We start from the raw sequence: 27,792 nt of genomic DNA on the forward strand, positions 1-27,792 counted from the left end.
GTGTGAGTGTTGTGAAGCTAAGAGTTCCATCCAGAGCCACAAACGGGTGTTTGATCGTCACGAGAGATGAAACGATGCGAGATGAATTTAACACTTAACTCAGTGTGAGAGGCTTGATGATGCGGTTAGGAGGCTGATCCATATTAATGCTCTCTAGCCTCGGCAGGACGCCTCTTCACAGTTACAGCTGCTGCATACATGTGGTTGGAGAAGAGGGAGAGGAGCAGCTCTCTCACATCTGTGACTGTAAATCACAGCTGCACCTCGGGGCAGCATCGTCACCTGCTGGCCAAGCGACTCCAGGCTCCTCGGCTGGAAACCAATCGAACCCCGATACGTAAACCATGTCCTCCAGCTGTCAGCCGTATCTGAACCGCCTGCTCTCCTATCAGCGATGCCACATTTCATTCCTCTCAGCATCTAATCACAGAGCACCGCTGCCCGTCATAATATATCGCTGCTTCTGCATCTGATGCATCCCTTCAGAGACTTTGGGGCCCGTCCAAAACTCTTTCCAGAGACAACGAACCATAAAACAGGAGACAAGGTTTGTGAGCCAAACAACAAATCTTTTATTTACACTGAAGCTTGAATCACACTGAGGGAACGAGCGGTAATAAGCCCCTGGCTGACGTGTCACACTCTCCAGACAAGTCAGTATTGCTGTTGACTTTTTACTGAGTGTACAGAATAGACTGCATGAACCAAAAAAAAAAAAAAACACAGTCTTGTCATTCTAACTTCTCATATGTTTTTTTTTTTTTTTTTTTTTGAAAACAATTTTACAGTTTTTATACAAGCAGTGAAAACAGAAGACATGAAATGTTCCTGAATGGAGGGCGGTGAAAAAATGATGAGAGGCTGAAGGGAGAACGAAAAAATAATGTTCCGGATCAAAAAGTTCACGTCTGTCAGTCACATCTGAATCCATTTAAGAGTCCATGGGCCTTTAAAAAGAAGAGATTATTTAAATTAAATGACCCCATCTGGCTGTTAGTTATTGCAGAGAGTAGGCAAAGAGTGAAAGTGGGAACACAGAGGCTCCCTGCACTTAGTGAGAAGAACACAGGAGAAACAACACAACTTACCCCCAATTCACAAATACTCCATGCGCGCCGCGGTCCGTCAGCGCCACGGTTTTGCTCCGTCAGACGGCTCGCGCCCATTCACACTGGATCCGTTTCTGGGACGTCAGCGCACCCATGACACATCACAGGAGAACTACAAGTTCTATTCCCGCGTGAATAAAGAGAAAAACATGCAAACAACATGTTGCTTTGTCTTTCTGAGGATGCATTGTTGTTAATTCGGTTCCTGTTTTGACGTAATGTTGATAAAGTGATGAAAAATACGATCGCGAGTCCGTATATTGTGTTTTATTTTGAAATTGACCGGATGCTCTGTGCGTTTCCTTGTCTGACTTCCTGTCCGGGTTGTCATATTCTGTCCAGCTTGACGCGTGCCTGCAGCGTACTCCGGCGAAAATAGACTTGCTGCGTATTTGAAACGGAGCAGAGCGCAGTGCCGTCGGTGGCACGCTCCGGAGACGGACCGCAGCGCGCGCTGTGTGAACACAATGATTGACTAGAGTGGCAGCTAAGTACAACGTAGTGCGTGGCACTGACGGACCGCGGCGCGCACGGAGTATGTGTGAATTGGGCTTGAGCTGCTGAGAGGAAGAGGAGGGGGAGAGGGGGAAGCTGAGATGGACCAAAATGAAGAAAGAGGAGGGGGAAGAGGAAAAAGCAGAAGGAGAGAGAGAAAGAGAGAGGAGACAGGAGGTGTTCAGTACTTCTTAAACTCTGCATCGTCCGGTGGGCTGACGTCAACTTTTCTCTTGCCCACATCTTTCCAGTTGGTGCTCAGGACCGTACCAGCTGACTCCATCTGCGGGGGGGGGGGGGGGGGGAGGAGACAGACAGGAAATTAACTTCAGTCGATTTAATCAAATAGAATTCTTTTTATGGAACACCTTCTATTAGGGATGTACACTCCATGTAAAATTACTATTAGAAAGGCACTGGCCAAAATTCAAATAAAATCAGAATGATTGCTTGTGACTCCTCTCTTCACAAATGAACCGGGTCTTCCTTTGTTTGCTTGATGCTAACAAATACCCGAAAATGCCAATAACATTCTAACAGTTAAGTATCCCATCAAGGTATTTTTAACCTTAGAAACTACTTAACAATGTTAAGTAAAATAGATTGTATAATTGATCATTTCATTTAAAGTAAAACAGATCGCTTCTCAAGTTAAGAGATGCTCAATTATATTGTCCTTGGAAAAAAAGAAAAGACCTCATGGTCTTGGTCTGAAGCTCTCTCACCTTCAGAATCTGTTGACAGCAGAAGGGAAAGTTAATTGGGGAATGGGTGGGGGTTTATGGTCACTCACCAGGGAGTTAAACGAGGGGTTGGAATTTGGTTGTGTATACAGTATGTATGTGTATGCAGGTGTGCTTGTGGGTACACACAAACAATGATATGAGGTTTAAGGATTGTTTATACAGATGAAGATATCAATCTGCAAACTAATCACACACATTCTCTGAGTTAAGTTTTTTTTTTGGATGCACAATGTATCTGTCCACTATTCAGTAGAACGCCCTGGTCGCTCTTTTTCCTGCTGAAGAGCAAGCAAAGAAGAAGAGTCTGTGAAATCATCAGGGAACGACAGGATTTGGGGGAGTTTGGGTTCGTCCAGGAGCTGCAGCACTGTAACAACCCGTTCCAGGTGTACTTCAGGCTGGGAGCAATTTACAGCCTGGGAAGAGTTGCACCAAGACTCACATAAACAATAAATGGGTTCGACAGCGGCGTGCAGCGCCCACCACATCCTACCTGAAATCCCCTTTACGCTACGTAAAAGATTTTTCTGTTTAGTTAGCAGTCTGTTACGCTACAGTTGTTTAACCTGGCACTAATGCTTTCTTCTTCTTTTGTCATTTAATGGCAGCTACAGTAGCAAACAGCTTTCAGATGGGTTAACCCTAACCCCGTCTGGCAGTGGTACCACATGACAATCAGCCATTGAAAGTAATGGGACGTTTATTTTTTTTAAGGTGAGATAAAAAAAGACAAGTCCACCTCAGCATTGTTCACTGAGCATACACGGCTGAACAAGCTGGATTTCATTTTTTTTACCCAGGCCAGTAACCAATTTTTTCCTAATTTTTTGGGGTATTTCTAAGTCAAAGATTTCAAAGTTCTTATTGCCCTTTTAGCTGACCTTTACTCCTCTTCATGTCTTTTGCTCCAAACACAGAAGTGACAACTCAACATGAATGTTTAAACACCGTCAGCGTTAGGTCGGATGTCTGAGATGACAGCAAATCCTTTCATAAGTGTTCAGCAGTTCTTCACCTTGAGGTCATCTTGTTATCTAAAACAGAAATCCCAAAGTGCGCTTGTGTGAAAGATGCAGCTACATGCTTACCACTGCTTGAGTAGATGTGCTAATGATTTTCTACTTTAAAAGGTCACATATTATGCAACATCCACTTCACCATGGTTTTCCATGTGCCCTTAGTCTGTCTACAAACCATCAGATTATGAGAAAAGTCCATCCTCTCCATCTTTTTCCTGCTCCACATTTGCCTGAAAATGTGTGCTTGAACATGCTGTTTGGAGACTTTACCTTCATGACATCACAAAGGGCAGTAACCCCTCCCCCAGGTGGGTGACACTCCCACAGTTATGGGTTTGATCTGCCCTCTGAGTCTGCCTTCTCACTGTAAACAATAGGGCATGGTGCAAGAAAGCCCGAGCCACCCACGCCCTTCCAGAGAGATAGTGTTTTCTGACAAAAAAAAAGTCATCTTGCTGTCTTTAAACAGTCGATCGCATCACTGACTGTTTGCTTAAAAAGACAGAACTTTAAGTATCCAGGTCTTCCTGCACATGTTTGCCTTCTTATAGATACATCTACTGCCAGAATTTAAGTTCTCCATTGGGCCCCCCTCCTGCATATAGCTCAGTGACACACAGGTCCATTTGTGAAACCTTTCATTATTCCAAAATGTCTCTCCACAATTTGTCCCTCCACTTGTCCATGCCTTTTTTCCCCAACATCATGGATCCCAACCAACACTGATTGCTGATTCACCCAATCATCAATAAACATTTAGCTGCAGTCACTCAGTCTTACACACATCTCTCCGTACACATAAAGGCACTCTTTCAGAAGCTCATTAAATCGACAAGCTGTCACTGCTGCATGTGTTATATTCCTTTTACTCACTATTATGAGCATGGACATAAAAATATGCAGCTTCACAGTTGTTTACAGACTTGTTTGTGCTTTAAATAAATGAAAAGAAGATTTTTTTTAGCATGAATCTTATTATCATAATGGTGGCAAATGTAACACAATTCAGGTAAACAATGTATGTTGAAACAGCTGTGATGTCCCAAATGAACTTGTTTGCATCTGTGGGCTGCTGTCAGTTCAGATTGTGGGCAGGCTGAAGAGACTTTGTTTGCAATCTGATTTTCTAAAATAAAGTACAATGGCCGGCCCTCCAGAGGAGTGACGACTGTGACTCATTTCACTTTGATGGTTGACTGTATGTTTTAGATTTACAGATGAGTAACTTGTTCAAATGGAGGAGGAAAGAGATGGGATGTAGGCAGAGGCAAAAAGGCAACGAGAGGACAGTCCTACTGGAAAACTACTGAACAGCAACGAAAAACCTCTCAGAATACCTTCAGACCAGCTCAAGTCTGGTTTACACACTAAATGCTGGGGATACACTTGGGGTTACACTTTTTTAAGAAATGTTGTAATAACTTCAGTACAATCATTATTAAATACTGTAGTATTCAAATTCGGTCTTGGTCTCAAGACCGGTCTTGTGATGCCTTTATGAAGTTCTCAGTCTTGTCTCGGACTAGGAGGACTCCGGATTTTAAATCAAGACCAGTCAAGACCACTGATTGGTTATTTTTCAATGTCATTACTGTGATTAGCAGGAAAAGGTCTCTTTCAATAAGAACAAATAACTTCCCCGGTTTCGGCCGCAACCTTCCCGGTGTTACGGTCTAAGAGGGTGACAAGTTGATGATTTTTCAGTGATAATTATGGTCTTTGTCTCGTCCTGCCTTGGTCTCGGTCTTGGAGCACTCTGGTCTCGGTTAGTGTGGTCTTGACTACAACACTTTGTCGTTGCTAAATGTTTGTGATTAGTTCAGATAAAAAGGTATTTTCCTATCTAGCTGTACCTCATCACTGAATGGTTTAAGTTTTGGGGGATGATATTTATTAATTGGTCAATAAATTAGTAAACGCCCCTTAGCGCAGGACGAGTTGACCGACATTTGATACTTTATACAGGAAGTGGAAATAAGGTTATTTTGATGTAAAAACACTCAAGTAATGCTTTATTAAAATATATTTTCACTCACTCAGGACTCTTTGGATGGTGATGTGTGTGTGTGTGTGTGTGTGTGTGTGTGTGTGTGTGTGTGAGAGAGTGGTTTGTTTTTTGTGCTGTGCTGTCAGTCATGTGAGCTGTGTGTGCATTGATGCTTTTTTTACACAACTGAAGTTCCTAACGGATAAATAAAGTTATTTGAATTTGAATAAATTAACATTTAAAGCAGGAAGGCTGGATTAAAACTGTGAAAATGTATTTTTCATTTCATGGGGACTTTAACAGTGAAAACAGAACAAGTGATAACGGCTCTGAATGTGTTGTGAAAAACAAACAGTACACAACATGAACTTCTACTCAGTGTCCCTCTTGTGCAGTTAGCTAGGAAAATGGGGTTTGTTTTGGGTGATTCAGTTGGCTTTAGGATGGCTCCTAGCTGCTACGTAACAAACTCGTTTAAGTAGATCTATTATACTGATCCATCTTTAAATAGATACATTTAATGTTACGATGTTAGATGTTCATATTAAACCTCTGCAACATTTTTTTAAAAACAAGATACACAGAAGTTGTAGCAGAGTGGAGCTGTAGGACATGCCCAGCCGGAAGCTCACTCAAATTTCCCTGTGACTGCAAACAAAGCTGGCAAATCGGAGGAAACAGGGCAGGTGAGGAGGAGGTCCTTAAAGAGACAGCAGCTGAACTGAAGAGTTCCATGCAGAGGCTGAAATGAGGGATTTTACTGACGCCAGTATAAGACAAATAAGGAGGACTTTGAGCTACACAACACTACTGACATCATTAACGGTGAAAATGAGTATAATAGATCTCCTTTAAAAAAGGCGGTGTGAGATGGCTTGGCAACAAACAGGTGCTTTATTTATTGCAAGGAATACAACACTGTCACTTGAGACCAATACTTACAAAAGACTTGTTCATGGCTCGTTTGACCTCGTCTGTGCCGTCGCAGTAGATCTGCTGGAAGAGCTTGTTGAGCGCTGCATCTCCCTCCAGCTTCTCGTTTTTCTCCTCCTCGCTGATATCCACCACCATCTTGTCCCATTTACGGGTGTAGTGAGACGATGTCGGGTACTGGTCTGATGGGGAGAAGTTCATACAGTTTCAGTAATAGAAAGAAAAAGTCAGAGAACTCTTAGATCCCTGCAAAGAGCCTCAGAGAAACAGCTAATTTCTTCTGTGGAAAGAGTCTTTTTAATTGTAATTTTAATTGAAAGCAATTTTAATAACTGACTTTTATCATCTCATCACACCAAGTCTCATCAAATGAATTCCTTTCGCTCACTCTGCAACTGAATCATCCAAGTTGAAAAGCTGAAGTATCACATTATGATTTGATTTCTATATTTTCAGGATGAAATACGCCCACTGTATAATCCCAACAAGAGATGGAGAAGGAGAGCGGGGAAATGTAATCCAGACGCAGATTTACATAAGTACAGCAGCAGACGTGCTGCAGACATATTCAGGCCAAGCTTGGACATAAACGGCGATGTGATCCCAGAAAATCAGATGTCAGATATCGTGTTTGAATGTAACGGCAGCCCGAGTTATGAGCATGCTCTTATAAACACTAGCTGGAGATTTTTGGCTGCCCACTTAACTTTCACTCCCCCTCCACACACACTTACATAAGTAATTAATCCTGTCAGTAATGGGACTGTGTGGGCTAAAACACTGAGTCATATTTCGCCGTCATACCTTTCCCTCTCTTTGCCTACTTTCACCGTCAGACTAATGAAAGACTCCAGCAGGGCTTCACTGCCCACTCTCATTTCAGCGTGAACAGACAAACACAGGAGCTCATATTGATCTTTGCAGAGCGAGAGAAAAAGCAGAAATGAAGAAGAAGAAGAGGCTGAGGGAGAGATGAGAGCAGAGACAGGGGGATGGTTGGTGGTGGTGGGAGAGGAGAGGAGCGTAAAATGCCGAATCTGTAGACTGACTTGGATTGAAGTGTTTGATGTTGGACTCCTGTCCTTCTCCCTCCAGCTTCTCCCATCTGATGGCATCTGTCTTCTTCATCTTGAACTCCACCTGACAGATGAAGAGTGATAAGGAGAGGGAAGGAGAGGGGGGGAGGAAGAGGAGAGGAAACAAGGGAGATAACAATGTTTAGCAAAACGGGCTTCTTTTAGGCGTGCGACAAAAATAACGCATCCATTACAGTGACATGTTAAAAGTACAGGACATCAGATCATTATTGAGGCCAGAGAGAAAGACTGCCTGTCAACCCAGCCTGTGTGTGTGCATGTGTGTGTGTGTGAGACATCAGGGATATGCGGGGGCACAGCTCAATCTCGAACCTCACTGACAGACATACTGCACTAATGAGATGCCTGTCAGCCAGAGGGCCAGTGTGAGAGACGGAGCGCGCGGGAGAGAGGGATGGGAAGGAGAGGAGGGAGATCCTAATTCCACACAGCAGTGTCTGATCCAAATCATTACACCAGGAGAACATGGGAGAGCAGGAAAAACAATGAGGGGAGAGAGGACGTGGACACTTTTAACACTGAGCTGCATTGACAGCGCACATACCAGCGACACGCAAGCTGTAGCGCCATGCCAACCCCCTCCTCCTCCTCCTCCTCCTCCTCATATTCACCCCCTACCACCCATTAACGGCATGTGCGTTTGATATGTGTGCATGTGAAAGACAGCGCTGGTTATGTTGGTGCAATTAAGGAACATTTCTGCTCTGCTTGGCGATGTGATGATTAATTTATGAAGGTGCGAGCGGAGAAGAGGAAAGAAACCAGGAGGACGACAAGGTGAGAGAGGAAGAGGCAGAGAGTGAAATGTGAGTGAGGGGAGCAGATTGAGGGAAGTAAGAGACAGTGTGATCGCTGCTGCCTTCGCCACCAACGTGACGAGTGAGTGCGAGTAGCGGCATACTGATAGATCACTTAGGTGTGTGTCAGCGCTTTCTGCCCCACAAAGGGCCTTGTGCACAGCGAGGCATCTGTGCAGTGTCCGAAATTAACTTTTTGGCTTGCACTGCGACGGGCTGAGAGACTAAAAAAAGCAGATCTCTGCTGAGAATACAGGTTACAGCCCGAATAATTCACATTCAGCCTTCAGAGGAATGTGTCACCAAACTTTTATTTTTTGCAAGTTTGTGCATACAGCCTGATTCTCTGTTAATTTAAATCGGACATCCCTCCCCCACAAGCCTTTGCCATAAGACCTGGGCCACGGTTATGTAAAAACATTACTCTGAATAAGTCCTTTAGAGCTGTGAGATATTAACACATGTTTTACTGCTTTCTGACACTCAAAGAACAACACCATTAAAAAAGAAACCAGGGAGCAGATTGACTGATATTTAAAAGAATTCACCATAGCGCCACACTACTAGTGGGTTACTAGTTTTAAGTACAACATATCATACATGATCACATCCAGCTCTGATGCCAGGTGTGGTCAGGGGAACAAAAGACCTAAAGTGGTCTCTAACCGCCTATGTGAACATGTCCGAATGAACTGGATCACGTATCGCTACGACCGAACTATTAAAGGAAAATCTACCATGTTTGATAAAGAGTTCAAAAATGCAATGACGATGTGACGTTTAATAGAGTAGCTGCAGTGTGCATGGCGCTGCATGCTGATGCAATAGTTACCACTGTTGCTAGACAGCAAGAAGGTTCCTGGTTAGATTCCCTGAACAGACAGGTGCTTTTCTGTGTGCCATGTTTTATGTGGGTTGCCTCCTGGCTCTCCGGCTTCCTCACCCAGCCCAGACTCACGAGGATGATTGGCGACTCTAATTGTCTGTAGGTGTTAATGTGAGAGTGAATGGTTGACTATCTCCATGTGTCAACCCAGTGATTGACTGGTGATCTATTCAGGGTATACCACGCCTCACACACCCAATGACTGCTTTCTTTGCTCATCTATTATAAACTCTGATCATGCATTGTGACTGTTTGTATTTGTTAAACTGGCTCACATTGATTTTCTGAGGCAGCTCCCGTTGGTGTGTCAAATCACTTTTTTTTTTTTTTTGACAGGTGCACCTGCAGCGTTGGCCGAGGTGCTGCTTTGAGCTCTGTTAGGGGTCTCAGACTCTCTTTGAAGACTTCAGTACTGATCTAAATGTGGATTTACCAAACCTGCCCTTACTGCAGACATATACTGCTAACTGCCAGTCAGACTGATATGCCTGTCTTCTTTCATGTGTTTATGGATTTTTTGTTTACCCTCGCATGTACTGATGTTATCTTTAACTAATGTTAGTCCAGATATCCAGCTTGTCGAGTATCATTTTTCAGTTTTAACAAGGCAGCCTGTTGACAGCCTGTCTGACAGTTATGTTAAGAATTGATTGTAATTGTTTAAGGACAAAAAAGGACCAAATATTTTTGACAAAACTAATTTAATGTTATCTGTGAATTAGCAGCCATTTCTGCAGAAGCCCTTAATTGACTTTAACGTTTGTGTGGTGTGAAACACAGCAGAACTCGAGGATCCGCTATGTGTGTGTCAAATTGTGTGTGCGTTCTTGTATGCGTGCTCCTGAGCCATACAACATTAATCTGCTGCCACATCTGTGTTTCCTGGCTTTTAAGGGATATGGCAGGCCAGGCGCCGTGTGTGTGTCTCTCTGTATGCGTTTCTGTGTGTGTGACAGGCGAGGCAACGGCTCGTGAAGGGATGTGACAGCAGAGCCACATACAGGGGCCACCACCCACAGGACCCCAGGGGCTGGACCATACAATCTGCACAGCACACACACAAACACACATGTAGACGCACACACACACGCTATTTACAGAGGGGCACCGGGGTCCCGTGTCGCTTGTCACATGCGTTTGTACCCATCGACCCCCTCCTGCTCCTAACTGCCACAACTCCTAAACCGGCATCTTCTTCCCTTTTTCTCCCCAAGATATTGCAGATTTCAATACAAACAAGGCCTGAAAGATGCAGAAATGAAATAAATATAAACATTCTTAGACGTTGACAGGCGTGCAAATTAAAGAGCGGAGACGCCACTTAAGCTATTTTCCAAAGAGAGATGAGTTCGGAGCTGAATGAACGAGCGAGTGTTGATCGAATTGCATTGAGTGTGTTTGCGCGCACGCCTCTGAGTGTGTGCTCGTCAGCCGTCTGTTCTGATCAAACACACTGGTGTGTAATTGGCTCCCCGTTGTCGCGGTGACCCCTGCGGTCGGAATGTCTGTCGTTGGGGAGGACAGGAGGAGGTCGCACTGACGATAATGTGCTACAGACGACACTCACACAAGCACGCACACACAGCAAATACTTTGAGAAAATGACACAGTGTGTCGAAAGATTACTGTTCAGCCTCTGCAATTGTGTGTGTGAGTGTGTGTGTGCGCTCTTGGACAGCTTAGCTTCCCCCTGCTAAGTTGTCTTTAAAGACAGCGAGGAGATGAAGCGTAAACATTGTGGAGCGCAGAGTGCAGGGCAGCCTATTACACACACACACAGACACACTGATGTTGGTTGGGAATCAACAGCTCCGAGGGCAATGCAATTTTTTTTCTAAACGCTCATTAGGGATGCATGCCAATCTGGAGAAAGTTGATTTGCTGATGCCGTTGTTCATTTGAATGTTTTTCCCCCCAGTGGCTTCTTGGCTTCAGAAAAATGAAACGGCTCCAAAATATGTAAATGAGACACGCACCGACAGGCGGCTGGGTTTGTCGGGGTCTCTCTCAGTATGCACACACATTTCACCTGATGACTTTTAGAAGAGTTAGCTGCAACATTTAAAGGTTCAAAACATCTCTAAAGCACCTAACAGTGAGGGCTTATGAGCTTCATGGTGTGTGTGTGTGTGTGGGTGTGTAGGGGCCATGTGTACCAGAGGAGCCCAGTGGACCAGGGAACAGTCAGGGCTTTGTGGGAGGAGAGGAGGGTTTGCACACTCTGTAAAGAAAGGTGTGTGTGTGTGTGTGTGTGTGTGTGTGTGTGTATGTTTGAGTGCAGGACAGCAAGAGATACAGAGATTGTGTGTGTGTGTGTGTGTGTTTATGTGTCTGATGTAAAAGATTGAAAACACAAAGATAAGAAGGTAAATGTGGAAGAAAGCAGAGGCTGTAGATAGATGAAACATAGTCTAAGACCATCCTCAGCTGTGGTCTCTGTAAGACTGAGCCCTTGTTTAAGCTGCAGCCCACGTGCACCTCTGGTATGCAGTGTCTGCTGTTGCCATGGAAAAGCGAGGCAGTGAGTGAGAGTGAGTGCTGTTTTGAGAGGGGGCAGTTTGTGTGCAGGTCAGACTCTGTTCGGCACTGTATAGCCCGTGGACAAAATGCACATGATGTAGACGTCAGGTTATACAACGCTAATAATCACATATCAAATTTTTTTTGCTACTGAGGCACTTTAGAGTGAAGACTTCCTGCACCTGTGGTCCAGAGCTGCCTTTTTCATTCCCCCTGTGCCAAATAAACTGAAGAAAGTTATTGCAACCGTCTAACACTTTTAAGTCCACATTAGAGAGAGTAAGTAAGTACCTACACTTCTTTCTGCGATTTCATTTAATTGGCGTGTTGTGATTTATATCTTTGGAGTTTCTTTATCCACTTGATGCCCCTCAAATGTGAAACTTGTTTGATGTTTGTATATATACTTTCATATTAATCATCAGATTGCAAAGGCTTTAATAGTTTCCACTGTAACAGAAAAAGATCTCAATTCATATTATTTCTAAATGCGATGTTGATTCTTGGAATATCTGTAAATGCTTTTAACCCTAGCTTTCTAAATTATGCTCCAGCAATAATGTTTTGTTGTTGTTGTTTATACTAATGACCATCACGATTAATTTAAACAGATTGAGGAAAACATTCATCTGGGCCAACTAGCTCATTTTTTTCACTGCATTAAAAGAAACATGATGATGTCACCTACAAATCAACGATGTGAAGAAGCAAAATACTGAGACTCTTGCTTTTTGTTTTTAAAAATGAAAATTCTCGCTATTATAGTGTGTATTATGTATTTGTTTTAGATAAAGGGGCAGCTGTGGTTAAGTGGGAGAGTCGGATGTCTCTCAACCGGAAGGTTGGGGGATCGATTCCAAGCACCTGAAGCCATGTGATGAAGAGTCCTTGGACAAGACATTGGACCCTGAATTTCTACTGAGGCATTTTATGTCGTAGTTTTACCTGACTTGTCATAATATCAGTTAATCATGATGGGCACATTATGTAGCGCCCTCTCCATGAGTGTGTGAATATGTGGTGTAAATGTGACATATAGTGTCAAAGCAGCTTTGAGCAATGTAGGAAACAAAGAAAGTGCTGTACAAGTCCAAGTCCACTGACCTCAAAAGGTCAAAAGAATCATCTCCTGCATCTGGTTGCAGAACAGGACATAAGGATGCTCTGAGGCTGGGACTCATTGGCAGTTTTTCTTAATGCCATACTGTGCAGACACTGGATGTAGGCTTCTGTGTTTTGTCACATCTGTTCTTCAATTTCTATGCGCCTAAGTCAATATACATGTATACATGTTGTAATATTAGTGCCACTGAGTTTCCACATAAAATGAGAGCTGCTGAATTGATTAGAATTTTATTTTGGAAATAGCAGAGTGTCAGAGTGCGAGATCAGATGATCAAAGAAACATTTGATTTATAATTATGATCAAATTCTGCAGAGAAGTCAGAGCCTAAACATTTTGCTTTCCAGATGGAAGAGGACAATTATAGTTTAAGAACCCAAACAAATGTGACATAATTGTGATGACAGAAATTCAGAGAAAATAAAAATCTTTTGAAAGAAATCACATTTTCCCATGATTCATACAACAATTACTGTATCTGTCAGAATAATTGCAGTTGGATTCTTGTCCTTGTTATTCTCTGATTAACAACCATTATAATATTTTAAATGAATACAGTGGATCCAAGGTAATGTTGTATTGGAAGACAGGATCGGATCAATGCCATTAAAACCAATTCTTCCCCCAAAAATAAAAAACATCTCGCACAGAAACCTGCCTCTTGATCCGCTGAAGCTAAAACCTGACAGTGGTCTCAACCTTGAATCAGCACACACTCAGCCAGCACACTCATTAGCCCACATCATCCAGAATACACACTAATTAGTCCTTAGTAAAAAAAAAAAAAAAAGTGCCCTTCCTACTCATTAGGCCCATAATCACCTTAAACTGAGCAGAGGAACTCTCTGCGAGCACGGCCCTGATAAATGTGTGTGTGTGTGTGTGTGTGTGTGTGTGTGTGTGTGGGAGGATTTGTGCAGATGTTTGAATCTCCTGTTAGCTGCTCATCTGAACCGCGCTAACGTCTCCACAGGAGCCGCACTGTATACAGCCAGAGTGGATTTTCTCAGTTCTACTCCAGCTACAGTGAGCTTTAGCAGCATTAAGGAATTATGGGTAGTGACAGCCGACTTTATACTGCTTTAAATTATTGAAGAGATTATGATGTTAATCTCAAAAAAGCTAACCCAAGTAATGATCAGTCACACACACCGTTAGCTGCTTTAACTCTCCTGAACCCTTTTCTTCTTTGCCTTTTTTTTTAAATCATCCAACATTTAAAATCTGAAGTTTATTCACATCAAAAAAGAATCAACACTCAGCTGTCGGGACAACACTATCCCGAATTCAGAGAGAATATTTGATGTTCTGCAGAGACTGGAGTTCAGAGATGTAAAGCAGAGTCAGAGAAGCACCTGCATCTCTCCAATGTGTGACATTACTACATCATATTTTCTTTATAGGGACATAAAAGATGTCCCCTGACACGTTTTATAGTCTGCTTCTTTATTGTTGAGAGCGACTACCAGGACGCCGAGGCTACACACAGTGTTCTCGCTGATTATGAGGGAAAATTCTGTGACTTTCCATTGACTTTCAAAAACTTAGTCGAAGCGCTTCTGTGACCCAAAAATGTTGTTTCTTCCGTGTTTATGTTTTTCAGTGACAGAAACGTATTAAAGTGGTAAACAGTTTTTATATTCCACTACAGCATGGCTCGCTGCAGAGGAAAAAAAACATCTGAAAAACACCATCTAGTATTAGCGTACGTGCATAAACTGGTTACACAATATCGTCTGTCAATACACTTTGTTTTCAATGCAGAAGAAGTAACATATTCCCTCACTTTACCTTGACCTGAATACACATCTTTGTCCTCAGACAATCTGGAAATGACATGACTATGATTTACTGTATGCTCACAGCTTTGTTGTCTTTGTGTTTGACGTCATTTTGTCATCTAGAACTCTGAGCCCAGTTAAAAAGAAAAAAGCCAGCTTGTTCTGTTCTGCCTGCTCTGACATAGCATTTCTTTTCTGTGCCTTTAAGTGCACAGTGGGACATTCAATATAACTATTGTTGAAAGCATTCACAGTTTGTTTCCGCCTCATGTGTGCGTAATGAACCACAGTACGGTGTCTGACAAACAGCACGTCCAATCATCTCAAATGCATGTTGACTCACTACATGAGCTGATACAGAGTGTGGTACCTTGGTGCTGAGGATCTTGAAGCTGCTCTGGTGGGGGACGATGGGGTGGAGGAGATGGAAGCTGAGGTCGTAGTTCTCCCCTGATGTCAGCCCTATCGAGGCAGAGAGCTGAAGAGATCACAGACATTAGAAGTTAGAGATTAGCCCCTGCTGGGTGGCATTCATTTGGTAGAAATCAACTAGAAAAACACAAAAATAAGTAAGAGAGTCCTAATCAAGTTTGTTCCATAACTATTACTAAAGTGTACTTTCAGATCGTAATTTATACAGACTTTTAATACAGCCGGCACCAGAATTACTAGCTGGTTTGACTAATTATTAACATTTTTTCCCATAGTCCCACGATGCTGGTTAAATGTTGCGTCTTAACTGTAACGCAGACACCCGCCACTAGCAGGGGCTGTAGCTCTGGTTAATGGGCCTGTTCTTCCCGCTACGCTGCCTGGATCATGTACAGTAGGTCAGCAAAATAGACTAACAGCATCAGGTAGTAGAAGCTGCGGCAGGTTAAACTGGGATACAACATGTGGACTTTAACCTGCAGGAGGACCGTAACCTGGGGGTGCTAGCACTGCTTATGTTAGCGGCACTCAGAAAACCAATGTGACATGGTTTGCCCGCGGAGTAATGCAAGCCGCTTAATGTCACACATTTCAGAAGTATTTCCAAGAACCGTCAATTTTGTTTTTGCAGAATGTGATGAACTGTTTCTTAAATAGACTTCATGCAAAATGATTTTAGCCGTGTAAATAAATTGTGCTCAATTTTGACTGATGTCTGAGTGGTTCGTCCCATTAGACAGGTCGACTAGTCTGAATTTCAATATCAGTTTAATCAACAAGAGAAGTTAGTCTCTAGAAACATCCCTATTCCAGATCCAGTTTGTTTTCCCTTTCTCTCCTGCTTTCCTGAGCCTCACCTCGTTTTCTGTCCTGCTTTTGTCCACTAAAATGACATCTGTTTCGCTCTCTGCCTGCCTCAATTCATGTGAATTCAGCATTGTTCTATTTTAGATACAGATTTATCACTGCCTGTGTTGAAGCTGCAGCATTAATATAGATTAAATTCATTTAACCGCACAAAGAAAGATCAGTAGTGATGGGGTGAAGGTGTCAGCTATGAGGAAAGTGATCTGATGTGGCTGCTGTGGCAGCCAGGAGTATCCTCGCTCTGTCCCCTGCAGCCACACGGTGACCGGTGGTGGAGGGGTCAGACAGCTCCTAACCGCCTGTCACTCACTGGGGCCGTGTGGATGTGTGGGATCTTGTTGGTTAGAGGGACATGTCCTGGGCTGGGGCCCAAAGCCTCACACTCGTTACACACACATCAGATGGCAAAACCACTTAAACCTGCCCACCTGAAGAAACACTCGCCTTGCCTGCACAGTTCATCATTTCACAATGTAATTTTCTGAGATTCAACACCTACCATCTCGCTAAAACTGGACTTTTCTAATTTGGCTCCAAACGTATGTTGGAAGTAGAACATCAGGGATAAAAGCTTAGAAAGTTAGATACAGTAGCTTTTTGGCAATTTCCCAAAACCATCCAAGACTTAAAATTCATTTCCAGTTGAATTCCTGCACCATCTGTAGGTACACACACTCAGTCACCAGGGAATAGAACTGGAACCACTGCCTTTCATCTTTAATTTCTTTTGTATATACTGACCTAGTAAAAAATACATGAACTTATCTGTACTTTCCACCACAGAAGGAGCCTAACGAGTGGCTGTGTGATACGGAGAGAGTGAACTCTTTCTTTTGAAATGGGGTAAACTCAGTTTGTTATTCTATTAGGAAAGACAAAGCCGTTCCCTGGGGTGCCCTGCAGTTACCCCTCTGAGAGAGAAAAAGACAAGTGGAAGGAGACAAAGGAAAAGAGGAAAAAAGAAAGAAAGGAGGTCGTCCCTGGAGGGCTCTGAAGCTGATCCGAGATCAGTTATGTCTTCTATCTACAGACAATTAGGAGGTTGGAGAAGCTGGGGAGGGTAAATTGCTCTTAGATCTGTACTTTGGGGGCAATGTTAACAAGGCACCACTGGAGGCATAGATGGGTCCATGGGGAGGGGGTGTATGTCTGTGTGTATGAGACCCATCTAATGGGCCCCCCTGAGGAAACGCCCAAAAGCGAATCCCATCTCTGTTCCACACAAAAACCACGATATAGAAAAAAACCCAGAGTGACTTCAGTTGAACTGTGCATTCATGTGTGTTTATACCTCTTTTTCCATGAAGTTGGCACACACACCATCCTTGGGAACGTTTTTAACCATGACTGTGACGATGACTTGAGACTCTGTTTGGTACCAGTCGTGTCTGCAGGACACAAAAACAAAACTGATCAAGCAGTTGGCAGTCTTATTTTTTCTGTATTCATCACTAAAGTAATGAATACAGTATACAGAGTTTAATTGTATGAATAAAAATCAGCTCATCGTCTGCGATGGTTGTTTTTACAGGATGTTTAATCTTTATGCTGGTGCAATAAGTAAGACAGACATGGTGAAAATAAAACCGATTTATATTAATGTACTTACTTCACAGGTGGAACCGCAGGTGTCTGCCAGGTCATTCAGCGCCCGAGTAAGAATAACAATTAGAGAGGATGATGAGGTGATAATGCACAGGGATGAAAGAAAAATAAAGAAAGTGAGAAGAAGACACAAAAAACACACAAAAGAAGCTCAGTCAGTCTTCCTTTTTTTAAAGCAGGAGCATACACATGGCAGAAGCTCTCTACTGCCCCCATGTGGCCATGCAGAGGGGCTCACCTCGTTGCCGCTGCAGAACTGTGTCCGCTCTGAAAAGAGAAAAGAGAAATCTGATTGAGTTGTAGGAAATTTTTCATACACACCTGAGGCAGCCTGGACTGAGGTCTAGTCTCTAAAATATTATGATTACAAGGGTTTAAAACAGATGCAAACTTTTAAACAGACACACACTTGTCAGAAAATAAATTATGTGCCTCAACATAGACGCACACACACACTCTCCATCTTTGCCACCAGTTTGTATACTGGTCCATCCACGCCCAGTAAAAGCCCTGTGAGCCCCAGTAAGCATCCAGCATGATACCATGCATTATTTACTGAGTTTATCAGAGAGAGAGAGATGCGCTGATGGGAGGCGTGTTAATGTCATCTTAACGAGGTCGCGTTTCAAATAGAGTGGAGGGGGAGCAGACTGTGTGTGTCTGTGTTTGTGTATTTGTAAACAGGCAGGGTGCCACATGTGATGGAATAACCAGGTTTGTGTGTGTCTTTGTTTGTGTCTTTGTGTGAGTGTTGTGGGTTAGTGGTAAACACACTGTCACCAGAAGAAACACTCAGCGACTGCTCCCGGTGTTAGCAAGCTCAAGTAGGGTATTTTCAAGTTTTAGAGGGAGGGGCTATGTAAACCCTGGTGTGTTTGTGTGTGTGTGTGTGTGTGTGTGTGTGTCTGGATGCTGTCTGAGCGCAGGCTATGAAGGGGGCTAGGTCTCATCAGGAGCTTTCAAACATCAGTAGCGTTAACTCTGATGAATCATACGGCCCCTGGGAGAACGTGTGCACGAGGGTGTGAAGCGTGTTTGTCAAAACTCATGCTCTTGTTTACTTGAGATGATCCAGAGGGCCCCAGCATCAGCGGCAGACAGAAACACAGCGCCCAGACATAGCATGCATCTTTTATTGGAATAAGCAGCTCTGCCTAAACACCCTAAGACTGTGAGCACGCACACACACACTGTGAACTCATGGATGTGCGCAAGCTCATTTGTTTGATCAGACGGACTGATCAGCTCCCTGGCTGAGACGTTTAGTTTAGTGTTTGATGATAGAGGAAAGATTTTAAACTAGACAGCGAGGAATGGTAAGGGTTCATGAAGTCCAAAAACATTTTTGTCACAAGAGACAGACGTAAGCAACACTGTGTGAGAAACACAAAACATTTGAGCGATTTGATTTTTGTTTAATCCTAACATTGAAAGCAATATCAGCTCTAAATTCTAACAATAATATAACGACTACGATGGAAGTCTCAGTTCAGTCACTTACCCCCCATCATCTCCTCACAGCGCTTGATCCAGATCTCAAAGGACTTTTCAGACCCTGTAGAAAACACACAGAAAAAAACATTTTTCTTTCATTCTGCTTTTAAAGAAGAAGAAATAGAAGTAGTATACAGTAAATGATGTAAAAACGTTTAATTGAAACATCATGAAAATGTTTAACGTGGTTTGACTAAGTGCTGGAGAAAGCTGAAGATATTCTCCTAATAGGTTTGATTTTAAAGCAGAGATGACTCATCTATTAATGACTCGTCTATTAAACATCACCTTGGGTTGTACTTGAAGCACAAAGGAGATCCACTAGAAATTTTTTTTATTTCATACATCTCTTCATAAACATTGTACAGAGTAAAAAGAAACTCAAACTCAATGATCACAATGAATGAATTTAATTCCAATGTGAAAAGAAAATACGGTATTTGATATGACTCGAACAATGACACTGAAACATTTGAAGAACTTCAAATCTTTTTCGAGAGAGAGAGAGAGAGAGAGAGAGAGAGAGAGAGAGAGAGAGAGAGAGACGGCTTGCCTCTTTGTCAGCAGCTGGCAGCTCAAAACAACTTAAACAACCTCATGAGGAGATTCATATTTAACACATTACACCTCAATCATTGTATTGAAGCAGAGACACAGAGCATGTGTCAGGCAGTACTAGCAACATGAACCTGTGGTAGAGAGTGAGTGCAGACCGTTCACTAGTTTATCGACTAGTACATAGGTATCGTTCACAGGTTGATTACATATACATTCTATACTGTATGCATAAATGGTCAGCTAATACACTGAGGTGGTTGTAAATACACCTGGGCACACTTTTACAGGAAGAGCATCTGAAAAAAAGTTAGAAGGTAGAAAGTTGAAGTGGACACATTGGTATGTATTATATAAGTGTAGCCATGGTGAATATAGACATGTTGGTATGTAAAGAGAGCACTCTGGATGTAAGAGTAATGGATTTATTCACCTGGATAATGAAAGTCTGAAAGATTTATTCAGCACTGAGGGGTGACACACAGGACAGATCTCGATTGGCTCTTTTGATGTTTATGCACTAAGACCTATATGAAAGACTGGACAAGGACACGTATCGATGGTGTATAATATACTGTGATATTATGCTTTAAAAAAATAAAGAAAAATAAAATAAAGAAAAATATAACACAGATAGATTTCAGACCCTGAGTCGATCTACTTTTCGCTCCACTCTCCCACCGATGTGATTCTGAACACTCTGGCATCTTTCAGCCACCATTAGAGCCCTATAGGGTCAACCCTCCTAAAAGTACTTAAAGCACGTCTTTCACAACGTTAAATCAGCTTCTCTGTAACTCTGAATGTGTAGAAAACGTATATACATTATTCTTCAGCATTAACTCGTTAACCCTCACGCTGGCTCCACTTGTCTCTCTTGTCTTTTTCACTGTTAAACCAATTTAAGTATTAACAAAAATAATGATTAAAAAAGTGAAGCTCTTGTTACATGATTAATAATCAATCAATCATTTAAATGTATATATATACCTCAAGATCAAAACAAAGCAACCATTTATGATTATTTCATTAACACTCTCTTGAAGCTAGTAAATATTTGTAATGCACTAAAAGTTATTTCCACATCGTGTTGCTGTACTACTACTTCCATAATCACTCACTAAATAAAGATACTATTTGATTTAAAGTCCCAGAAACTCTGTCATTGTAGGCGTGACAAACTGACCTTAAAGGCAGGGTTGGTCATTTTCTCCAGATAAACTTTTTAAGATTTTGGTTGAAATTGTCTTTAGGTCCTGACAGACATTAATAACTCATGTTCTCTGAAAAAGGAACGAAGAAAACCTGTAGCAGTTGTAAGCCTGTAAAAACGTCAACCAATGTCTGCCACGAGGTACCAATCTGGTGAACCAATCACGCCTCCCTGTCTCACTGCTCGTTCTCTCGTTCTCTACCCCTTACGTGCACTAGCCCACACTGAAAGCACAACAGCGATGACTGAGTTTATCCTGTGAGTTTATTTACCGCTTAATGAGACATGAGACGACGTAGTTTCTACACAATGCAAGAGATGAGCTGAAGTCCGCATTCTGGTGCAACGGCGCTTGTGCATGTAAGTGAGGGGCGTGGCTTTTGAGGGAGCACAGAGGGGAGGGGGTGGGTGTAGACAGGGCACTGAGGGAATGCTACTTTCAAACTCATACTAGTTTTCAAAAATGACCAACCCTGCCTTTAACTGAGTATCTTAGCATGTTTGGTGACATTTAACAGATCAAACCTTTGTTTCCCACCCAAACACAGAGCAAATGAGCAGCTCTACAGCTCCGAGCTTGTGACAGTCACTGTTGGGTTAAAAAAAAAAAAACAGTAAGATATCCATCACTCAGGTTGACCTGTCTCAACACCATGTGGTCATAAAAAAGACAACATGTTTCTGTTCCTGCCAGCCTAACTGTTTCCATCTGCTTACTTAACAAATACAAATGTGGTCTTAATCCTTAAGCCTCTTCAGCCTTCTTCGCACGCTGCGTCTACAGAAGGTAGTAACACGCCTAAATATGAAGCCATGCAGCAACAATGGCCATTACAACAAAAACAATTGGGTAAAGCATCAAATGTGTTGACAATGGGGCGCTGGTGGCACAGTGGTTAGTGCGCGCGCCCCATGTATGGAGGCTGTCGTCTCAAGCGGGCGCAGTGTTTCCTCTACCATTATATTGGGGGGGGCGGCACTAAACAGGAACAGTTTAGCCAGTGGAGGAGCGCAGCGCTGTGCATGTCCCTAAAGGTCAAGTATAAAAAAAATAAAATAAAAATAAAAAAAAGTTTTTTTTTTTTTTAAAGATGTATTTTTGGGCTTTTTGTATCTTTATTGTAGAGATAGGATAGTGGATAGAGTCAGAAATCAGGGAAATAAGTCATTTAAGGATACCTTTCCGATAGAAAAGGACAGCTGTCATTAAAAGTAACACATGAACACCAAGATTCCTTCAAGTGTTTGTGTCGTCGTGTCGGCTTGTCCCCACCCCCTTAATGGTGTAAACCTTGGGGAAACACTGGGGCGGCCCGGGTTCACATCCCACCTGTGGCTTCTTTCCCGCATGTCATTCCCCACTCTCTCTCTCTCCCTGATTTCCGACTCTATCTACTGTCCTATCTCTCCATTAAAGGCACAAAAAGCCCAAAAATAAATCTTAAAAAAAAAATGTGTTAACAATAATGAACAACAAGGTCAACAAGGTCTCTCGTTATATAAACATGTTGGGAAAGTTTGAGTCAAAGAACAACACTCTGATGTCACTGCCATGACGTCGCAAGGAAAAAATGGAATCAGTGGGCAAAACAGAAACTGTCTTAAACTTTTTGTTCCGATTGTTTGGTCTGACCGTTAAGAGTATCTCATCTCCATGCAATCCTGAAAAATCTCTTTCAAAGAAGTTGGTTGGGAATATTGGCCAACGATAGTTTTTCCAGCAGATTTTGATTTCACAGTGACTTTTGAATTTTTCTGGGGAGAAAATGTCATATTTTTGTCATGTAACCCTATTACACATTATTTTGTTTCAATGCACTTAGCAGGGAGTGACTGATTAGCCAAAAAATATATTTTTGGAAGTTATGAATTGATTTAAAATCTCAGAAAATATGAATCTTGATTAGAACATAAAACCATTTTTTCTCCACTTCTATTGAAGACAGGTATGCGTTTGCCAAATGAAACTGACAAAATGACAGAGAAATCAAAACCATGATGTTGCTGGGTCCTGATTCTCTGAAGCATTACATTTTAAAATGATGCAGTACAGTCACAATCAATGCATCCGAGGGACACACCTCAACTTTTCCACACAGAACGATACATTGAACAACAAACTCATTTTAAAACAGGGTTTTTACTGCAAACAAAATCACTAGGTGGCCACCCCTGTCAAATTTCACACCGCCTCCAGCCCTCTTCAAATTTGACGTGGGTTTTCTTGAAGAAGATGGTTTTCCAAGGACTGCACTTGGTGAGTTTTTCCATTTCTAACTGCATAACGTCGATGTGGTGGTGGCGGCGCTGTATCGTAATCAAAAGTGGAACGTTTTCTGTGAAGAGCCCTGCAGCTAAGGGCATCCCAACTAAACGTTTTTTTTCCTAAATGAAAAATTTAAACCCAGATTTCTGAATGCAAGTTCAGCTTACGGAGGACCTGTTCATATGAGACAACTCTAATGGCCTAACGGTTTTTAGTCCTTCAAGCGGACGGCCAACCCGCTGCTCCTTTCCCACATACTCTATCCACTGTCCTATCAGTAAAAGGCAAAAAGCCCCAAAACATCTTTATAAGACTGCATTGGATTTCATAAACATTTTGACCTGAGAGTTATACAAGGTAACACACGGCTTTATAACCACACTTATGTCCACATGCTCTCTGTCCCTCTCTCTTTTTCTGCAGCACAATCAGAGTATTAATTATTCTTTATTTAATACTCAGCACCCGCACTCCTTATTTACAGCATGTTTTTATCAAGCATGCTTTGACATGCAGATGAATTATAGAAGAACACTGATAGTAAGCTGAATGAATCACAGTTGAAACATGTTGCCACAAGCAGTGACCGAGGCAGAGATAGACGAGGATGTAAGAGTTCATAACTGTTAAACCAAGATTTGTTCAACAGGTCTGTCATGGAAACAGATCAACGTTTTAAAAAATGTTTTCAGGACTGGAGGTGGTATTCAAAAGGGCATATAGTCTTTTTATGGTAAATCAACTAAAAAAAATGTTACCAGCAGTAATAACCATATAGAAATTAAATCCCCTTGTTCCGTCTAAAATCCAGATTATTCATTATTCTGAAACGTGACCTTCAGTCAACTTGTCTCCGTCTTACATCAGACCACCGTGGAAAAGATGATACTTAATATTTCAATGAGAAAAGTATCCCTTTACAAACTTAGAAATTATTTCATGAAAAATTGGTACTTAAAATACGCATCACAACCACAGCCGCCAGAATAATTGGTCTCCCCACACCAAACCTAACAGAACATCACACACCCACTGAACACCCACCTCACTCCACTCCCCTCAGGATGGAGGTACAGAGCACTGAGGTGCAGAATGGCTCACCTTGGGAAAAGCCGTATCCCTGCTGTTATAGCTGCCCTGAACAAAAGGTATCGCTGAACAGACCAGAGTGGGAACTTTTGATTCCTGTTTGACATTTTTTGTTTTGTACACCGTGTTTTGTATATGTATACTATGTATTATTATTTGGTGGGTATTGTCTGTTGGACAGAAACAAGGCTGTGAAAAGCACATGGAAACAGTGAAGTCTAAAGTCTAAAAATATACAAGAATCAAAGTGTTTCACTCTCAATATTTCCTGGGGAAGTACCCACAGACCCATTTTTATTTTAAACACATTTCTTTTAACGGTCTTTTTATGTTATACTGAATTTGAGGTTGAACACAGCAATATTTTATTCTTCTAACACGGGCTTAAATGTGACAATTGTCTTGTCTTCTATTATAAGTACTAGAATTACTAGTTTATTTTGATTTTCCAGGGACTCACTCAAATCACCACTCGTGGGTTCCAGGGACTCGCTAATTGAAAACCTATCAGCATCACTGTGATTTCTTACTGCATTGTATTTTAGTCCTAAGGCTTGGTGATACAGCTTTAGCACTGTGAATGCAGTGAGGAGAGTGAAGCAGACAGGGCACTGCTGGACACTGCTGGTGGTTGGTAGAGAGTGGGTTGATGGAAAGTTTTTACTCAAGGCCAAAATAAGTTGCACTCACCATCCAGTTGGTGTCCCTGCGTGAAAGCTGCGTGTGCCGACTCAAAGTGGTTCAGGTGGTATTCTGCTATTCTGCAGGTGGGAGAGAAAAACATGCCACATACACTTAAATTAGATAATCATGTTCAAATTGAAGTGACCCCAAAATCTGGATTGTGGGCCCTTTAAGGAAGTTTAACAACTCTGGTACGTTAGCTTAATCCCTCCAGGAGAGAAAAGTCTGACTTCATAGAACAGAACTCTCTGAAATGTGGGTTCAAATGCGTCTGCAAATGTGTCAAAACTACAGAAAGTCCTGTTAACAAACTCTGACAAGGACACAAAAACTCGGGCCCCAAAGACAATGTGCTTTACTTCAACTTAATTTTTTTTTTTTTTTTTTTTGGGGGGGGGGGGGGGGGGGGGGCAGTCATTTGGTCGAGCACATAAACAAAAAGCTGTATGTGTGTGACTATCCCTTATTTTCATTATCATATCATAGTACACACCCTGTTCGGATGAAAGCAAGAGGGAGGTTTGGTTGGAGCTGCTGGGCTATTTTGGCATCATCAGCAGCACCTGAGGACAGAAGACAACACAATGATCCTCATAACACATTCATCCTACTGTATCACTGAGAAAACATTAATGCCCCCCTAATATATTCCAGTGAATGCTAAATAAGACCCCATATTTAATCAAAGACATCCAGGAGATGCTATTTCTACTGTCTGGACTGTATTTCTTCGACTCATTTATTGTGGGTGGTTAATAAAGAAGAAGAAAGAAAATTAAGTTTTAAATAGAATCTTAGGATATTTCTATTTTCTACAAAAAGTGCAATCATTCAAAATAATCTATAAAACCCCATTCTGTTAGATCAAACATATGTGGGTAAAGGTGCTGGTAGCATTGTGGTTAGTGAGTGCGCCCCATGTCCTCTAGGTGGGCAACAAAGGTTCAAATCTGACCTATGGCTCCTTTCCTGCATGTCATTCCCCACTCTATCTTAAAGTGGACATATTATGAAAAATCCACTTTTACAGTGTTTTTGAACATATATCTGGGTAACCTGAGTGTCTACTGACCCACAAAATGTGAAATAAACCCATCCAGTCCTTTGTTTGTGGTCTGCATAAGTCTTACAACACAGAAAAATGCTCCGTTTCAGATTTTCTCAGCTTGTGCTCACAAGTTTGATTCTGGTAAAAAAAAAAATACCCTCCCCTGGTATCTCCACCCATGGACTCCATTCCCAGCCTTGAGCAAAACTTTTGCGCAGGTCTGCCATTTTTAGTCTTGCCACAGAGGAGTGATGTCTACAGGGAAAACTCAGGGGGGGCTCATTACATTTAAAGACACACACACCAAAACGGAGCGTTCTGAGAGAGCTGGTTTGTACAGGGTCACAAACCTCCTCTGGTGCTTGATTCATGTTTTATTTTGAGCAAAGCACAGCACAGATGTTTCATTTAGACCACAGGGGACTGTTTGAAAAGGTGGAAAATGGGGATCATATGTCCTCTTTAATAGAGGCATAAAAATCCCCAAAATAAACTTTAAAAAAATACCATCTGTATGTAGACTTACAGCTGTAGTTTCTGAGAAGTATGTGGGCATAGGCTCGCTGACAGAACCACTCAGCGTTGTCCGACTCTCCTTGCAATGCTTCATTTAGTGCCTGGAGGAATAGAGATGAGGATAACGTGAATAGAGATGAGATAACGTGAATAGAGATGAGATAACGTGAATAGAGATGAGATAACGTGAATAGAGATGAGATGAGATAAGGTGAGGAAATCTTATGATATGTGATAACATTGTTCAGTGTAGGAATGATGCGTTGTTCTTTAGATAAACATAAATAAAATACAAGCTTAACAAACAATCCCCGTCTTTCTGCTGTTCTGCATGTTTGTGAAACACAGTTACTGTGTTTGTAACATGTTATCTCTCCTGATACTGTTATTTTTTTTTACCCCAGCACTCAACTACATTTCCTGACTCACCTCTCCTTTCTCAACCATAGAAGCTATGACATAATGACAAAGATTTGCAGGGCTTTCAAAGTAATGTTGGTAATACAAATGTCATTTTCTGTTCACAACATCGCTAAACCTTTTCTTTGTATTACTTTAAACTCTAGTCTGTGTTATATTGTCACTACCAAACGTTTAATAATAAAGAAACAATAAGATTAATTGTGTCCTCTATTCAACAAATAAACTTGTAGCTGTATCATTAATAACAGGATATTAAACGTGACCTGCAAATACAGTTGTAATAGTGTTAATAATTCAGTCTCCATTATCAATTACAAGAAGGAAAGTGTTATAAAAATGTTGTAAGGATAATAAACTTGTAAACATAAGTTACCCTAACCCATGTCACATTTGAATTAGTCACATATTGAACTAAATGTTTGTCATGCTAACAGGTTGACATGTAGGCTAAACAACGAGTGTTTATCAGCACGTTAACTTGTAAAAACATGACAGACTAGTGCTGGATTAAATAGTTAGTAAGTCAGGATAATGTAAACACTGCTAACTTGTTAAGGGAGCTGTAACTTATCATTCAAAGTAATGCTAACAGGAAACGTTAGCTTCTTTGGTTAGCTACTTTCAGTTTCAAAATCAGTGACTTCACTTAAAAGCCGGTCAGAATAATTAAAGGTTATTGTGGTAACCTGAAAGACAAACCATGTATTTGTAAAAGTCGCATGTTCTGTTTGTTTATAAGAAAGTAAGGCTAATGTTTACCTCCAGAGCTTTCTGTGGGTCTTCGTCTATGAAGCTGTCGGAGAAGCTGCTGAAGCGACAGAAGAGACCAGCCGTCAACATTTTGTTTTAAAACAATGTAGTAAAACATAATTACGATACATCTTGTAAAAGTCGTGCACTTGCCGTTCGGTTGCCATGGTGTTGCTGCAGATGGGCTCAATGTTTGTGCTGGCAGGAAAGTTCTAGCAAGGTGGGCAGACTGTTGAAACGTGATAGCGTCAGCAGCCACAGTTCGCTCACACTGCCACAGCGCCACCTGCCGACCTGGAGGAGTCACAGCAGGACAGCTTTCTCACATATGTTTTATATATTTAACACATATACACA

The 27,792-nt window shown here is 41.9% G+C and overlaps 1 protein-coding gene across 3 annotated transcripts; it reads right to left on the reverse strand.

The window, feature by feature from the left end:
- Positions 1-548: 548 nt before the first annotated feature.
- sugt1 (SGT1 homolog, MIS12 kinetochore complex assembly cochaperone) lies at positions 549-27,729 on the reverse strand. Of its 3 annotated transcripts, none has more exons than XM_061043487.1 (14): positions 27,589-27,729; positions 27,445-27,490; positions 26,273-26,363; positions 25,192-25,261; positions 24,705-24,775; positions 18,899-18,952; positions 17,636-17,664; positions 17,402-17,424; positions 17,084-17,180; positions 14,864-14,971; positions 7,339-7,429; positions 6,299-6,471; positions 1,793-1,887; positions 549-947 (listed from the first exon to the last, which is right to left on the reverse strand). In XM_061043487.1, exons 1-14 carry the CDS (start codon positions 27,600-27,602, stop codon positions 932-934), a joined length of 978 nt encoding a protein of 325 aa, XP_060899470.1. In that variant the 5' UTR covers positions 27,603-27,729; the 3' UTR covers positions 549-931. The 3 variants fall into 3 exon arrangements, with proteins under 3 accessions (XP_060899470.1, XP_060899469.1, XP_060899471.1); XM_061043486.1 differs by having other exon boundaries at positions 27,445-27,493; positions 27,589-27,702; XM_061043488.1 differs by lacking the exon at positions 549-947 and having other exon boundaries at positions 1,786-1,887; positions 27,445-27,493; positions 27,589-27,702.
- Positions 27,730-27,792: the final 63 nt, after the last annotated feature.

Source organism: Labrus mixtus, chromosome 8 (assembly GCF_963584025.1).
Source record: "Labrus mixtus chromosome 8, fLabMix1.1, whole genome shotgun sequence".
Taxonomy (NCBI): domain Eukaryota; kingdom Metazoa; phylum Chordata; class Actinopteri; order Labriformes; family Labridae; genus Labrus; species Labrus mixtus.